At 29.8% G+C, this 17,655-nt stretch overlaps 6 protein-coding genes across 6 annotated transcripts; 2 read left to right on the top strand and 4 right to left on the bottom strand. All coding sequences in view use genetic code 12, as the record gives it.

Annotated features, from left to right (window-relative positions):
• Positions 1-127: 127 nt before the first annotated feature.
• On the bottom strand, positions 128-2,197 carry RJT21DRAFT_8476 (uncharacterized protein). Its single transcript, XM_064885414.1, has one exon. The coding sequence runs from the start codon at positions 2,047-2,049 to the stop codon at positions 274-276; it is 1,776 nt and encodes a 591-aa protein (XP_064740600.1). The 5' UTR covers positions 2,050-2,197; the 3' UTR covers positions 128-273.
• RJT21DRAFT_116872 (proteasome regulatory particle lid subunit) lies at positions 2,139-3,631 on the bottom strand. Its single transcript, XM_064880513.1, has one exon. The coding sequence runs from the start codon at positions 3,585-3,587 to the stop codon at positions 2,346-2,348; it is 1,242 nt and encodes a 413-aa protein (XP_064740601.1). The 5' UTR covers positions 3,588-3,631; the 3' UTR covers positions 2,139-2,345.
• On the bottom strand, positions 3,632-5,894 carry RJT21DRAFT_123708 (uncharacterized protein). Its single transcript, XM_064882755.1, has one exon. The coding sequence runs from the start codon at positions 5,720-5,722 to the stop codon at positions 3,803-3,805; it is 1,920 nt and encodes a 639-aa protein (XP_064740602.1). The 5' UTR covers positions 5,723-5,894; the 3' UTR covers positions 3,632-3,802.
• Positions 5,895-6,686: 792 nt separating this feature from the next.
• On the top strand, positions 6,687-9,680 carry RJT21DRAFT_111024 (Zn(II)2Cys6 transcription factor; the record flags this gene model as incomplete). The annotated part of the gene is made up of 1 exon (XM_064879953.1): positions 6,687-9,680. One exon carries the CDS (start codon positions 6,687-6,689, stop codon positions 9,678-9,680), a length of 2,994 nt encoding a protein of 997 aa, XP_064740603.1.
• A 1,404-nt stretch (positions 9,681-11,084) lies between these two features.
• MNN24 (Mnn24p) lies at positions 11,085-13,106 on the top strand (the record flags this gene model as incomplete). Its single annotated transcript, XM_064879954.1, has 1 exon — positions 11,085-13,106. The coding sequence occupies one exon, from the start codon at positions 11,085-11,087 to the stop codon at positions 13,104-13,106; it is 2,022 nt and encodes a 673-aa protein (XP_064740604.1).
• Positions 13,107-14,910: 1,804 nt separating this feature from the next.
• Positions 14,911-17,604, bottom strand: RRN3 (rDNA-binding RNA polymerase I transcriptional factor). The gene has a single exon (XM_064880514.1). The coding sequence runs from the start codon at positions 17,468-17,470 to the stop codon at positions 15,389-15,391; it is 2,082 nt and encodes a 693-aa protein (XP_064740605.1). The 5' UTR covers positions 17,471-17,604; the 3' UTR covers positions 14,911-15,388.
• Positions 17,605-17,655: the final 51 nt, after the last annotated feature.

A 17,655-nucleotide genomic window follows, 5' to 3' on the forward strand; every position in this document is an offset into this window, starting at 1 on the left:
GGTATTACTCACTTTCTGTTACAGACACTCCCCTAATCTTACAGTTACTCTAATGATGCTCTCTATTAAACTTTTAAATTATTTGATGCTGTTCCCAGGTGTTTACTTAATGCAACCATTATTTTTTTTTTTGTTCGTGTATTTAAAATATCTACAGTTACGCGTGCATTACCTTCACCATATGGGTTACATTATATTTTTAAACGACGCTATCTGGTCTCTGTAGAATCTATACGGGATGGCAGTTCTATATACTGGGACTGAGTAAGAGACCTAAGTCAATCTGTCGTCTTCGTGGGCTGTAAAATTGTCGTCTTCGTCTTCGTCATTGTCAAGATCAACATCATCATGATCTTGTTCATTACCATTTTGTTCATGATTTTGATTAAGAATATCAGTTTCTTCATCATCACCCAATTCAAATAAGGTATTACCATTTTCTCCAGTCGAACCATTTTCATTATCTAACTCATCATATCCAGGAGGTGGATCCTTCTTGGATACAAATGGGTTTTGAGGTATATCTTCTGATAATTCAAAACTATCTCTTCTAGCTCCTTGTTCATCATCACTATGACTCATTAATGATAAATCATCTAATTCAAATTCATGACCGTTAGGATTTTGTCCCTCTTCATCATCTCCTCCTGATAATTGTTGTGAAATAGCTAACATATAACTTGTTTCTGTAGGTCTCCATAACCAAGCAACTCCCATAAATACAAAGAAGAAAACTACACTAGGCCAGAATTCAAATATGAAAAATGCACCTTTCCAATGTTGTTCTATCATTTCAATGGTTGACATACTCAAATATATGAGAGATGATCCAATTAAACCAATAAATGTTAAAATAACTGAAAAGAATATAATTCTAAACAAGTTTTCATATAATTGTAATTTAATTACTTGACGTTGTTTATGTAAATTAGCAGTAGTAGCTCTTATAGATGCTAAAATAGTAACATAATAAGTTGCTAAAGTAATAGTCACAGGAATTAATGGTAATAATCCAAGAAATCCATTACCAATATTATCATCAATATTAGTTGTAACTGTTAAAGAGTTTGATGAACCATTGTAATATGTAGTAATTAAATATAAGGTTGAAGCTAAAAAGTGACAACCAGCTAATATTTTACATTTTAACATAACTTTCTTATCTAATTTTAATACCACAACCCCATATCCTAAAGCAATACATAATAATAAGAAAAATGAAAATGTAATTTTACCAGCATTTAATAAGGAAAGAAATATCATGTAAAAGATAACAAATGCATTTGAAGGGTTAGCAGTTCTATTAACCAAATCATAATAAGACCATACTACTATAGTATCAAATGTTAAGAATCCTAACATTGCTAATAAATATCTTTGCAATGGTAAAATTTGATTTTGCTTTCTCTTTTTAAAGAATTGGAATCCAAATAAAGCTAAAGTAATGGCATAACATAATGTTAAAATACCATAAGCTGGTAATTTAGGAATTTCACTTGCACTGAGTTCACCAAAGGCATTTTGAAAATTAATTTTACCTTTATATTCTTTATCATATTGACTAAAAGTTGATACACAATAATAACCAGTAGTATTAATAGCATAATTTATTTTAGCATCACCAAAGTGAACTAATTTAGAAGTTAAAATAGTAGTATTAGTAATATTTGTATTTAATAAGAAATTACCTTTATGACTTGCTTCACAAATTCCTAAAGTTTCTATAGCATAATCATCACAAATATATTGTTGTTGACCATCTCCAATATCAATACCAATATTACCTATATCTTTATATTCAAAAATAATATAACTAACAGATATATCTTCTTCATGTTCTTCAGCTCCATTATCACTTTTAGGATTATACTTTTCATTACCAAATTGAGTTAAAGTTATATCAATTAAGGGTTTCTTAGATCCTCCCCAATCAGATTTAGCATACATTCCTGAACATATTTGAGAATTCACTCCATTATCAAATTTCACTATATTACCAAACACCAACAATGGCGTCAAAAGAATAGAATATAGTACAGAAACTCTCATTGTTATTGGTAGGATTCTATGCAATGGGGTAAAGATATTGAATATACTAAATATTTCAGGAATTTATGGAAGTATCACCGAAAGCGTCCGCGACAATTGCTTGGTAATGCGACATCTCCGTAAAATCAAATAGCGGAGACATTTTTAACTTGTATATAAAAACTATTAATTTACATATATTTAGCTTTAGCTAATAATATATAATTTATAATGTATTATATATAATATATAATTTATAATTTATAAGGTATTATATATAATATATAATTCATAATTTATAATTTATTATATATAATTTATATGCCTGCCCATATAGAGCCACCATTCTTACGAACATCTTTAGCCAATTTATCAAGTTGACCAGTCCATTGAAGTAAATGGTTATGCAAAACTTTGACTTGATCTAAGTTTAAAATTCTTGGTTGTAACCATGTAACAACAAGAATTTCATCAATCTGATTAATGTAACCCTTAATTAAATTAAGTGAGAAACATTTAATAATTAAATGTTCAACATCATTGACAGGAGTTCCAGTAAATCCTGAAATCTCTAAGAAAGTTAAGTGCTTTTCTGTAGTTGATTTTAATGAAATTAATTCTAATAATGACATTATAATGATTTTTTGTTTTAAAAATACATCAAATTTAACTAAAAATGGTGATTTCTTATAAGCAATCTCTAGCCATTTATTAAATTCTTGTAAATTTCCAGAATTTAAATTTTGAATCAAACTGTATAACCAGAAATATGGACTTGATTCAGTACTTATAACTGTAAGAATATCATGTAAAATCAATTCACCAAAATTATAGATTTTATCACCTAATAAAGCAGCAATACTTAATTCATAACATAATTCAAGTTTATTAGCATCAGTTAAATTATTTTCAACTGATGATAAATATAATAAAGCATTGGAATAATAAGAATTATAATTTTCTAATATTTTATATAGTTCACATTTAGTTAAATAGAAAGCAGCATTAAGTTTTGGATTTTCAAAATTATTGATGGTATCATTAGTATCAAATTTATCATTTAATGAATTTAAAATATCTTCAGCTTTAGATATTTCTCCAGATAATATATAATAACGAGCAATTTGTAAATCATCATAAATAATGGATTCATCATTTTCCACCAACTTTTTGAATTCTTCATCTTCTTCATCTCTAAAGTTATTTTCTTTCTTAATTGTATTGATGAAATTGATTCTTAATTCCAATAAATGATCTAAAGTTTCTTCTGGTTTACCATTAAAACTTTCCAAACAAAAATCTACCACCTTAATAGGATTTAAATGAGAAGTAAATTGACTTATAAATAAGTTATTAATCTTTGACTTCAAATCATTTGTAATTTCAACATAATCTCCATAGTATATCTCGTCGAGTGTTAATGTCAATTGGTGCCATAATTTTCTTTCATAGAAATCTTCTAATTCAAGAAATATATTTATAAGTTCAGGTGATTCCAATTCTTGTCTAATTGTTGCCAACAAAGTTGACACGTCATTGTCTATATCCATTGAAGACATTATAATTCTAATACTAATTCTATTTTATTTATTGTTTGCTGATAACACCCATACATTAATTTATCTAAACTATATACGATTGCCACCTTAACTTTTCAACAATATATTGGTCGTGCGCACGACCTCAAAATTTCCCATACATACATACAAAAAGAAGATGCAAAAAAAATATTATCATTAACTAATTCATTAACTAATTCATTAACTAATTAATTTTAATTATGGGTTAAGAAATCCTTAAACTCTTGCCAATTAGCAAGATTGTCTTCAAATAAGGTTTTTCCATTCTTGATATAATTGATCATAAGCTTTAACCATTTACCTTCTAAATCTTTTAAGAATTGAGTGAAAGTAACCGTTAATTCTTGAGTTAATCTTACCATATCTTGATCACAAAGGACAACTAATTGATCTAACTTATCTAATTCTTTTTCTACATGATTTAACTTTAATTTATATTGATTATTATTACCAACAGTTGATGATGTATTTGGTTCTTGTGGTAATGTAAAATTGTATGATTTATTTCCTCCAAATAATCCATACCACGAATTCTTCGTAGTTAAACGACCTCTCTTCTTTCTGATTTCTAATCTTTGAATTGCATTGGCTAATGATGGACTATTCAAATCCTTTAAGTGATCAAGAGTATCACCTTCAGTAGTATTTTGTGGTGATGGATTTGTAGTAGTGGTATCATTACCTATTGATGTCATATTTGTCAATGTCAATATCTCTTGAAACTTTGTAAATTTCAATTTATATAGGATTTTGAATTGAATGATTTTATATTTATAAAATTTAATTAGATTTAAACTTGAAATATAATATTGAGTTAATTGATGTATGGGTTCTTGCCATTCGGGAATCAATTGATTCAATATAAAATTCTCTAAATTAAGGAAATTACTATCAATAGTTGAACCAAACTTTTCAATTGCAAGACTTAAATTATTATTATCATTTGAATTGGTAATAGATGATATATGTGATGATGATTCAAAGATTTGAAGTGAAAAATTATTAAGATTTCCACCTAATTCAATTAAATTATTAATAATTATTTTATAATTCTTTACTGATCTAGAATTTATTCTATTTAAATCTTGAAGGATCTTGATTATGTTATGCATTTTAATTTCAAATTGAATTAAATTAGATGGAATTTCAAGAAATGTATTATTATCAGTTGAACTTGGGGATGTAGGAGTATTACTTTTATATTCAAATAAAATAATTTGATCTCTCAATTTTTTCCATTCCTCGTTGACTTTCTTTAATGAATGTAAATTATCAATACTTGATTCAAATTCAAATCCATTTACTAATGGTAACAATGAATATAAACCATTTTGATCAGAAGTATTGATTGGGTTAGCTAATAATAAATTATTTGGTATTAAATTAATAGGTGGTTCATTCAAGGCATTATACCAACACAATTCATAATTAGGATCAAAAAATTTATGTAACAATGCACAATTTTTCAATTTAGGAGATGAATTAAATATTATATCTATTAAGAAGTTTTTGAAATATCTTTTCCTCATTTCAATTATATCTATTTCATGAGAATTATTGATAGAATTAATTAAATATGAAAGTAATGAATGCTTTTCTGGGATTGGAGGAATAATTAATGTTGGATATAATTTACTTAAATTATCTCTTAATGATTTGAATTCACTATATCTTCTTTTTACAATAATTGAACTATTGGTTTTCTTTAAAGCTAATTGAATTGTATAAACAATTACTGATGAATTAACTAGACGTTCGCTAGATAAAATATTTATTTCAACATTTGGATCATGTAATAAATCTCTAATCTTATTTGAAAGATCAATTGTATTATTAACAAGATCATTAGATGGAGTTAAATTTGGTATGACACTTGGTTGATATGGAGGTGGATTAGATCTTGTAGATACTGAAAATTCTGACTCTGTAGAAGTTGAATGGTCTGCTTGACCATTACTAACTGTAGTGGATGGTATATTAACAAAAGTATTATCTTGACTACCTGAATCAGACCGATTATGTCCATATGGATCCCTCAAGATGGATTGGTTACCATAGAATGAAGGATTGTTATCCTGTTCTATATCTTCAAATAAGTTATCATTCGAATTCATAGTTATCGTTTATTTTAATGCAAAATCCTTTCCCAAATTATATGTCTATAATACCCAACGCCCCAGAAAAAAACGTCTTATACTGTGAAATCGCAACTAATTATTGCCACTATACAATATTAATATACTACCAAACCTAGTAGTCCTTGATTTATATTGCTATCTAATGGATTGTTGGTGTTGTGTAAAGTTTGATGATTAGATTGTGGGTGGGGTCATATACAGGAATTGCACATGACTGCGCTGGCTGTTAATCGTCACGAGACCTTTCGACTAATTATCGTCTACTGTAAGAGATTAATAAAGGTTTATCAAGTAAGATATTCATAGAGATATAATATAATAATAATAATAAAATTTACTAGTTAAATCTGTGTCATCATATTACATAAGTAATTAATAGTTCGAGACTGTAGAAGACTTATAAAGTGATATTATCCTAAATATTTAGTACAGATATTACTACAAATACCCCACAAACTTCATTATCAATCATATTTTCTCATGTGGTCATGAACTAAATGTTCTATTTACTATACTTCCGTATCATTGATGCGGAATTTATATAGGATGACGATGAGTCAAATTAAGGCGAAAGCATTAGAATCTTTAGCTAACAAAATTTACGGGCTGATTGCGAAATACTTTTGTGTATCATATACAAATGATCTATCTCCGAAATGGGCTTATTTCCGGTATACATACTATACCCGAAAGTACCTAACCTAACCCTGCAAATACTCGAGTATCGCCGTTTAAAGTATATATAAGCAAGATTTCATGTTAGTAATAGTATAATTAGTATATGCTGTAATTTTGTTGGAATAAAGTGAAAGTCATGTTCATGGCAATAGCGTATTAGTTGTAAGTATAAAGTAAGTAATACTAAAGTTTTATTAAATCAATACGGAATTTTAAATAATTTATTAAGACTCGGGGTTTGATTATTAGTTATCTAATTAGTATGAGCTTTCAAATAAATACTTTCAGAGCTGGTAAGCCCTCGAATACACATTCATTTAATACCAAACATTCCGGCAATAGTACAAGCAATAATAATAATGATCCATTATCAGATGAAAAAGTTACCAAGAAACGAAGAAGGTTAACACTAGTATGTGATAACTGCAAAAAAAGAAAGATCAAATGTAATAAGCAGTTGCCATGTGATTCTTGTATAAAATCTAGTATGAGTCATTTATGTGCATATCATGACTCTTGGGAAAAGAATGGGGTGGTAACTACTGCTATTAGTGGAAAATCTGATACTTCTAAGAGCTCATCGGAGATATCAACTTCATTGCCGTATATATCAAGTGCAAGACGTCCCATTATTCTTGATGAGACTAACCAATATAATGCCAAGCATCTTCATAATAATCACAATCATAATCATCATCATAATAATCATGATCATAAACCAAAACAGGAAGTTAAATTGGATATCTACAAACAAGAATTACTTCGTTTGAAGGCTAGAATTAAGCATTTAGAATCCATAAATAATGTGGAGGGAACATTTATTCATGAAAATCCATCTACTGCGAAATCTCCATCTGAAGTAATATTAATTTCATCTCATCCAGTGTCTGTTTCAACTTCTAGATCTTCTGGTTCTTCTATTACTGTTCCAGATACTCCTCCTACTTTACCCTTACCACTTTCATACAACACGGCATCGTTAGGAACTCCTTCTGTTTCTTCACCATATCCGTCCGCATATTCTACTTCGATCAAATTACCACCCATTCAGTGGAAACCACCACATGATAATAAATCAATTATATCTTCAAGTAGTTCACTTCGAAGTGAATCTACCAATTCTACTACTTCAACATCAGAATCTGAAGTGAGTCCTAATACAAATTGTAAGACTAATGGTACATCATCAACAGGCACTTGTCTTGCATCAGTGGTACCAATATCTAATTCTTCAAGTATGCTTTTATCATTCATTGGTATTAACCCTGTCTTTCATCATGAAGAAGCTATCACCTTCTATAAATACTCTCAATCAAGTCCTTTCAGTTGGTCAACTTTAATGAAGAGTGATCCCAGATTACGAGTACTTCTACAACATGTTAAATTGAGAAATTGCAAGTTAGACGATGATGTTAGTTGCCCATCTGAAAAGTTGGTTGAAGGAACTAAGTTTGATGCTAATTATACTGCTTTGTTGAAAAATAGTATTAAAGTTTCTCAGCCGCAAAATGCAACAGAAGGAAATTTAATAGCTCGAATTGTTGCCGTTTTGCCAAGTCATAAAAATCTTATGGGTTTGATTGAGCAGTATTTTGAATATGTATATCCAATATTAGCATTTGTTGATGAACGGGAATTTCGAAGTGAAATAAAAAGGTTATTAAAAGTTGATCCAGATAACGATAAAATCATTGATATTAATATTAAAGATTATTGTCATGATTTAAGTGTGGTTGGTATATTATTGGTTGTTCTTCGACTTTCATTTATTTCATTGTTAAGAAATAGTCATGAATATAATACCCAAGCACTTAAGCAAAATGAATTGTTTGAGACACCAATAAACTTTGAACATGTTGCTCTAGCACAGGAGACCTTATTAATATTAATGTTCGATCATAAATATGAAGAATTCATCTTCCTACAATTCTTACTTTTCTTCCGATTTTATGTTCGTATAGCCCCAGAAGATGGATTTAGAAAGGATCCAATAAATTATAATAAGGCTTTATTGGATATGGCAGTAAGACTTCAGTTGAATTTTGATCCTGATGTTGTTAATTTTTCAACATTAACTAAGCGAGAGAAGACATTGAGAAGAAAAGTATGGCAGTCAATTTTATTGGCTGATATTCATAATAGTTTAGTATTTGGAAATGAACCTGCTACAAAGAATGTATTTTATAATACAAAGAGTCCAACCATTAATAGTGAAGAAGAATCTAATTTGATAAATTATTCATTAGAAGGAGTAATTTTCAATGATATTGTTAGTAGAATGATTCAATTTAATGAAGCCATGAAACAAATTAGTAATTTTATAACTAATTCTCATAGCAATAAGTGTCAACTAATTCAATTAATCGAACGATTAAATCAATTTGAAATTAATGTGCTGGATTATTTTAATGATTTATTTTCATATCTAGTCTCAGGATACAAAGCTGAAAGTAATGGAGTTTATAATTTCAGGCGAGTACATCAGATTAAAATTTATTTATCGGTTATTAATTTTATTATAACCGTCTACTATTATATTTATTTATATTATGAAGAATTGAATGTTAATATTAGTTTTTTCTATCTTAAGAAAACAATTATTTATTTAAATGAGTTAATTCCTTATTATAAGAAATTAGCTTTCAACAGTACATTACAATGTGATTTTCTTTACAATGCAACTTTACAAGCTGTAATTCATAAATCTAGTCAAATTTTGTTATCATTAGTTATTAAATTTTATGAACAAGATGAGTTAAAAACGAAATTATTAAAGAATTATCATATCTTGATAGAGATTTTGGATAATTTAAGTACAAGATATTTCTACAGTTGGAAGATAACCAAGAGTCATAGATATTTTTTTACCATCTTTAGAGGTGAAAATTTTGTAGACTTTTATAATGAGAAGGCAGCAGAATATGATAATATCAGACATAATTATAATGATTACCAAATTCAAGAATTGATGGGAATAATAGATTACAGTTTAAAGAGGTTAGAAAATCAAGCTGCAAAAGATGAGCATCAAATTCAGTTGCCTATAAGTGGATCTGAGAACGGAGATGTTGCAGCTACTGCCGGTGCGGCTGAGCTTGAAGATCTTACAGAACCAGATTTTGGCTTTGATTCAGGCTTTGATGATCAATGGTTAAATCTAATGTTTAAGACTAGTAGTATTGGACATGGGACTTCAGTTCAGAATCCATTGAAAGACGTATCACTTCTAGACATATACCAAGAATTTGGATTATGACGTCATCTATATAATTAATTTACACGTAATTTAATAATGTTCGTTGTAGTTCATGCTTGTCATCTTCTACTTTTGGCTAGTTCAATCGAATCTTACGTTGCATTACATGTTATTGCACTGTAGTAAATGATAGGGCTCCGTGTCCTGATCAAACTAAACTAAATTACAACATCATATATTTACGTGTGTAGTGCGCGCAGTTTCAGACGAGCATTTTTATCACGGCTCAAAATTTTAGGTGTCATTCCACTAAAATCTAAACTTTTCAATTACTTTCTTTATCCCTTTCTTTATAGTACACTCAGTCAACTTACTAAACCGTTATCGGTTAATTAATCCCTTTAAAATCAAGATCAACTTAGAAAGTAATACGTACGCCACCTCCGATCATCAAATAATCGCCTCAAAGTCATCTCCATTATCGTTGTTATCCTCATTTTCATTCGTTATCTTGCCCTACATTTCTGTTTTTTTCTCAAATTCTCATCAGGAAAAAAAGAAAAAAATCTCAGGTGTTTGGATCTCCGCTGATTATATAAGCAGCGACACCACAAATTGACCTAAATCCGACCTCAGTCCTGATTGGCCAATCTCATTCGCTCACTCAAAACAAACTATCCATTATCGTGTTTTAAAAGAATTTGATAAAATATTTCGTCGAGATAAACAATATTAAAATCAAGAACCAATAAAACGAAATAAATAATTAAGGTTTTGCACAAGTTAAAATATAACTTACAATATAGAAAGACAAGCAAATTTAGGAACCAAGAGAATTTGCTTCTATTTATACCAATCTCGTCAGTCGCTCTCCAAATCCTTCCTTGCTAGTCGCTAACAAAAATAATTTAAGTTGAGGCTTTAGTTATAACGAAAATACTTTGTTTGTGAAACTTAATCTAAATTTAGGGGCGCACATACAAATTTTTTAAGGTATCGTATTGACACTGAAATTACAAACCTTCACGTTGCTGTAAATAGTTTATTTTTAATAACGTCAAACTTAACAGCCCACGAGGGATCCTTTTTGCTGCTGTTATAACATTTTTTGATAATTTTTTTTTGTTACTTGTCGTGTGTGTTTATACCGCATTCCAGTACCAAAAAAAAGTCTGATTTTGTTAAATAGAGACCACGTTTTCCAGATCATAGTCGTCAACTGTCGTCAGGCACAGGAACATATTACATAGCAAATCTCCAGGCCCGCTTGCTATTGCAGAAAAGTCCTTCTATTGTTTGCTTTATCTATCAACTTTGCATTTCGAACTGAAGTCGAGCATAGTCTTTTATCAGACATTTTTTTAGCATTCGAATACCGGTTTTTCCGACATTTTAACTTTAAGCTTTTATAAGTTTTGTGTCGTGCCATTTTTTGCTAGCCGTTTAACAAAGAAAGAAAAAAATATGATATTTGCAAGAAGAAAGTTGTTTGGGATATTTTTTGCAATATTATTCTTTATATTCGCAAAGAGATTGATTTACGATACTCCATTTTTTGCAAATACTTTAGGTAAACCATTACAGAATTTTTCAGTAAGAGGTTACCATCACGATTCAAAGAATAATTTTCTAATTGTTCAAAAACATTATGATACTCATCTTAAGGACGAAGTAGATGATGCTAGTCATTACTGGAAATTCACTAATGCTGATTTATCAAATTCCATACATTATGACATTAGACTCATCAATGGATATGATTATGAACAGTTGATCGATGATAAAAAATTAGATATTGAAGTTCTGTTAAATTCAACATATATGCAAAAGACAGAATATGAATCCAATTTTTTGTTTTTATTCAAAAAATTCGTTGATGACTTATTTGCACTTATAGCTGATTGTAAACCTTCTGTGAAAGGTATTAATAATGGTGACCATTATCTTAAGGCAAAAGAAGAAGACAAATTTGGTAATATGAACGGTAAAATCCCAGTCTATGGGGGACATTTACGTGAACAATATTTAGAAGATCCAATAAGAAATAAAGAGTATTTGTCTTACTTCTTTAGAATTACTCCTGAAGAAAAAGTAAGCTTATCTGAATCTCATAAGAAATTCTTAGGTAAAATGCAAACTGATTGGCCAGATGATTTGGTAAATAAGTTTAATAAGTTCAATGATTTTATGAAAGGTGACGGTTATGTCTTTTTAAGTGGTGGAAAATATGATCAATTAACTTTAACAGCTATTAAGACCTTAAGATCAAATGGTGCCAAGTTACCTGTTGAAGTCATTATTCCTTACGAAAAAGATTATGATTTTGAGTTTTGTAATAGCATTTTACCAATTTTAGGTGGTACATGTAAAATCATGACTCAATATATTCCAAAATCAATTGTTAGTAATATCAAAGGTTTTCAATTAAAGAATGTTGCTTTATTAATCAGTTCCTTTGAAAATATTCTTTATTTGGATTCAGATTGTATACCGATTAAAAATCCTGATGTTCTTTTTGTTAATAAGCCATTTATTGATCATCATTTAGTTATTTGGCCTGATCTTTGGAGAAGATCAACTTCTCCATCTTTTTATGAAATTGCTGATATTAAAGTTGATTATGAAAAAAGAGTAAGGAACAGTTATTTTAAAGGAGACAAGAGGGGTACTCAAGGTGGAAAAGATACATATTCAGTTCATGATTGTGAGGGAGCTATGCCAGATCCATCATCAGAAACTGGTCAAGTGTTAATCAATAAAAGAGTTCATTTTAAAACTTTGGTTTTATCTATGTATTATAATTATTATGGTCCTGAATATTATTATCCTTTATTCAGTCAAGGTGCTGCTGGTGAAGGTGATAAAGAAACATTTCTTGCTGCTGCTCATAAATTAGGTTTACCTTATTATCAAGTTCAAGAATTTAATCGTGAGTTTGGTCCATTAAATAGTATTCGTCATCATGAAGTTTTTGCCATGGGTCAATACGATCCAATTGTAGATTATATTCAATCAAATGGAGAAGCCGGAGAAACATTTAGCAGCGGTCTTCATGAAGTTAGCTTAAGAGATAATTTAATGGATAAAACAGATTATTATAATGATGAAAGCCCAACCTATGGTCATAATGATAAAGATCCTGCAGTGAATAATTATGCTTATCATGTTTTCAAATCTTCCAACTTGTTTTTCCTCCATGCTAATTGGCCAAAATTGGATCTTGTGGATTTATTCCTCAGAAATGCCAATGGTAGAGGTTGTAAAACTGGTAAGGGAGTAAGAAGAAGGTTATATGGGAAAGAATTGGTGAGAGAGTTGGGAGGTTATGATTTTGAAGTAACCTTGATGAAAAATGTTAGATGGTGCTTCTGTGAAGTCCCAAACATGAACATTAACAATGTCCCTGATTGGGGAACTGATGATCGTAAGAAGATTTGTTCCGAAATTAATCAACAGATTGAATTTTTAGAAACAACTGTGTTGTAGGTGGAAATTTTAATTCATTTGTCATTTTTTACATCTTTAAGGTAGTAAAACTTCCACAAGCTGTATATTACTTTATTTCTGCAACTATTCAAGCATTCATTGAGTCGCATTCCTTGATCATTAGTTAGCTTCAATTTTTCAAAATTCTGCATTGGGCTTAGCCTAACACTCCAAATGGAAATATTATAGACCATGTTTTAAATATGTAATGCTATTGATTATTAATATTAGAACCAAACCGCAATTGTAGATCAATTTTAGTAAGTTTGATAATTTTAAATCGAAAGTAGTTATTTCTAAGAGATTTATTGTAACCAGTCCAAGAGTACTAATTAAATACGTAATTTGTTCATTTTAAATAGAAAATTCCATAACACATTCTTATGTGTTAATTCATCACTTTTAACCGAGGCGTGGAATTTGATTTCTAAGATACTTAAAGTCATGAACCTCGAATGATATGTAATACTATATTGATCGACTCCGTATTATGGCAATTTGTTCAATTATCAAAATGAAGAAAAGAATGGTTGTATAAATTAGTGTACATTAAAAATATTTCAATAAATAATTGTTTGACATAAAAGCATTTACGAATTTACACTTTTATACAAAGCGAGTTTCGTCTTATTTCTTACAATGGTATGAAAGAAAGTTCTATTATTCTACGTCAAATAGATTTTTCCTATTTTCTGAAGATTAACAGGTAAGAAGTACTTCAAAGAAAAAAAACAGACGTACATAGAGTTAATGTAATAGGATATACGAGCTCTGTTATAATCAAGTAATGAATATGTCTAGATTCCTTTCTTGAGGCATCTTTTTGTAATAGAAGGCTTAGTGACTTACATTTCATGCGTTGTTGAAAGGTTGAGCGAAAAACCTAGAATTCAACAAAACAATTCCAGGTGCATCACAGAACTTATGTGATACAGCCTAGATCATATTCAAGTATAAGTTGACTACTTTGAACTTGTGAAGCTTCGGATCTATAGATCTATGGCATTGACATGAACATTGCTTTGGCTTTCTTTATTTACTTCATGTGTTAAACAACCCTAATTAGACTACATTATCCAAGGAATCTGATCTAGAAAATTTGTGTCAACAAAATTAATTGGAATGCATCTAATCCAAATCATACTCGTTAAAAATGTACTAAATGCATTTGGAAGAAGCTGTGTCAAGTAAAAGGCTGTCGCTAATTCCTACTTTTTGTTAGGAAAAATATACTAAAAACCATACAGAAAAAAGCCTCTATGAATTAAATGTAAGGCTTAAAATATATAATACTCGTAAAAGTTTTTTTCGCGGGGGTAGATGGGGGTGGGACAAATTACTATGGGTTGCAAAAATAAACGGTTTAGCGCACGCGACACTAAACTCTTTTGGGATTTTGGCATGACATACAATATTATATAGTGGCATAATATAAAATATTTATGTGAAATCATGCACTGAGTTCATTATTGGTAGTAGATTCGTAATTGGTAACCACCTTACCATTTCTGTATTAGACTCAATATGCTTGAATATTATTTTGAAGGATGTAATAATATACTTCTAGTATATCACGTGAATTTAAACTTCAATTTAGTTGAAGTCGTTAGACCCTCGCGTCAGTTTTAGTACATTTAGTCCACTGCTAATTACATAGTTACATATCTGACAGATTTTTCAAAGTTGGTGCAGGATCCAGAGTTTATTAGTAAAAACGGGTATTAAGTTGTAGTATTGTGACTTCGAAAGTATAACTATCATACAGATTACTGTGTACAATTAGGGGGTTATCTACACATTTATTGAGCAACATGTTTATTAAGAATTTTTATTTAGGTTTTATACACAAATATTATTTGTAAGTTTTTTAAAAACGACAAGCCTAAGTATATGGTAACAGACATTTCAACAGAGTAGCGCGTTGTAGTTGGCCAAGTTAAGAGCACATGGCTTAAGAGGCTAGCCCACGTTTCCAGTATCTGAATTTGCAATTTTTTCTTCGTATTTAAAGCAAATATTTTCAGACAATTTTCAAACCGATGTGTCTGAAAATAATTTTCTTTTTTTTTTAATTTTTCTCGAGACTTCCGGTTTCCGACAGGATTTTAGTTTCGGTCAACTTTCAAAACCAGACACTAATGACATTTTCTTTTTGGCAATTAAAAAGCCTTTACATGGAGAGTGCTTGTGACCAGTTACCCAAAATAATTATCTATTTATAGATCGTTATATACTTAAAATATCTACCACTACCAGCCATGCAGCCAAAGATGCATTTTTATTTATAGTTCATCATCATCGTCGTCTTCACTTTCCGAACTGGAAAGGGCATCTTCCTCTTGACTATCGTCATCCTCTTCATCCAAGTCTTCATCTTCATGGTGACTGCTTGCACTTCCACTATCTTCATCATCATCTTCTTCGTTAGTAGGATTCACTGATGACCAGTCAACATACCATTTACTGACAATTTTCTTAGATGATGGTAATACCAAAGGATCGAATGGGAAATAAGCCTCTAAGTCAAGAAATTCTTGCTTTTGGCGGAAATTCCCAACATTGGAAGGTAATGCATGTGTAGATTTTGCATCTTCAGTTGAAACTGTCTGCAACATCCTTTCTCTCTTGTTATGTTCTATAATTGAATAGCAGTAGCAAACATTCAACTTAGTAGCGATCTTAGCAAATATATAAGCTACAGTTTCATCACAAAACTTTAATGGGTTGAACTTTGACAAAATCACTCGTTGGAAGAACTTATCCAAATCACATTCCCATTCCGATTCAGTAGAATTTCTCGAACGACTATTCTGATTCATTCCTTCATTCGTATCATTGGCCTTGTATAGCAATTCATGTCTGAAGCAAAAAATATAAATCAAGGCTTGGAAAGCAGCGTAAAACAATTTGAATCTTTCCATACCACCAGCAGATCTACTAGGATACTTACTTAATATAGAAGTGTCTTGTTGAGAATCAAAAACTTCGTTTTCTCTTTCAATGATATACTTGTTAATCCAACCGATTAAATAGCTTACAATAAATACTACTTGGTGTCTAGAGATATTCTTAGCACGAGCAACATACGAAGATATGTATTGCATCGATTTTAATCTCTTTTCTAAGATTTCATTGGTATTAAAAGCAACCTCAATAAGTAACACCAAAAATGAATCTGCCAAATCTTGCTGATATTGTGAAATGTGGAAAAGGATAAATTGTGTCAGCTTAGTAAAATGTGTTGGTAAAATATGTGATTTAAATAATGAAGTAATGGTGTTAAAGAGAGTAACTCCACTACCTTCATTTAACTTATCAATAGTAAAAGAATTAGAAGTTTTTGATAATAAGATATCTAAAATAGTATCTAATTTAGACAGTAAAATCTTGATATTGGCGGTTGAATCCAATTGATCAATCATATATTCTACATCATCTTCAATTAATTCATCATCTTCGTTTGGATGAGTAGTAATAGTGACATCAGCAACATCATCTCCATTCTCTATATCATCTTCCACATCACCATTTAATAATTCTTCAATCTCATCATCATCCAAATCATCTAATTCATTCTGTAATTCAACATCCAATTTAATGCAACATTCAATAATTAACCTCCAAGCACAATATTGCATTTCTGGACAATATTCTGCCAATTTAATTAAATTATTGACATACGTAGTTAATTCTTTGGTAGTTGAAGATAAATGATGAGGAAAGTTCTTTTGAAGGTTGGCTGGAAAGGTATTAATACAGGTAGGAACATACCGTATAATTTTATGCAAAATTTCATGATGATTTATTATAGGTCCTCCATCGTTTTCTCTAAAAGGATCAAACTGATCAAATTCACTAATTAATTTATTAGTAACATCATGCAAATATTTTGGTAAGGAGGATACTAGAACACTTAAAAACTGTGAGTATAAATGGATAAATGAACGATATACTGATTGGTCAGTACTAGTTACATCTAACTCTAACCATCTATAGTTTAATATAGCAGAAATTAAATATTGAGATAATTTATTATCTAATTTGGATATACTAGATATGGAATATTGTAATACTATATTGAAATTATTAAGGGAAATAGATTCTTTATGGGAAATGGGTAAATTTATTCTTTCTGTTAATGTATTGATCTGTAAGGGATCATTCTTGTCAAGAGCTTCAAATGCCGATTTGACAAATACACGATACATCTTATCGGAAAATGTATTATCATCATCCATAATACTTTCTTCATGTTTCACTTCTGTTTTTATTCGTTTCTTAGAAGAAGTCAGTTCAGGATTAGAACTACTTGAAGTAATACTTCGTTTTCTTTCAAAAGGGGGATTTTGCAAGGACATCATCATATTTCTCGTACTATCGTTTTCTCTTCAAAACATTCGCAGACAAGGACAATTATTCGTTTTTCAGTTCACTTCTCAAAGGATTCAATCCTGATGGTTCTTTCTCCTTGTGTTTTCTAAGCCCTACAGAATAGTTCAAGCTATTACAAATGTTTCTTCTGAGATGCCATTCCTTAATTTTTTTTTAG

This window comes from Scheffersomyces amazonensis (genome assembly GCF_036850825.1).
Source record: "Scheffersomyces amazonensis strain UFMG-HMD-26.3 chromosome Unknown RJT21scaffold_1, whole genome shotgun sequence".
Classification (NCBI taxonomy): Eukaryota; Fungi; Ascomycota; class Pichiomycetes; order Serinales; family Debaryomycetaceae; genus Scheffersomyces; species Scheffersomyces amazonensis.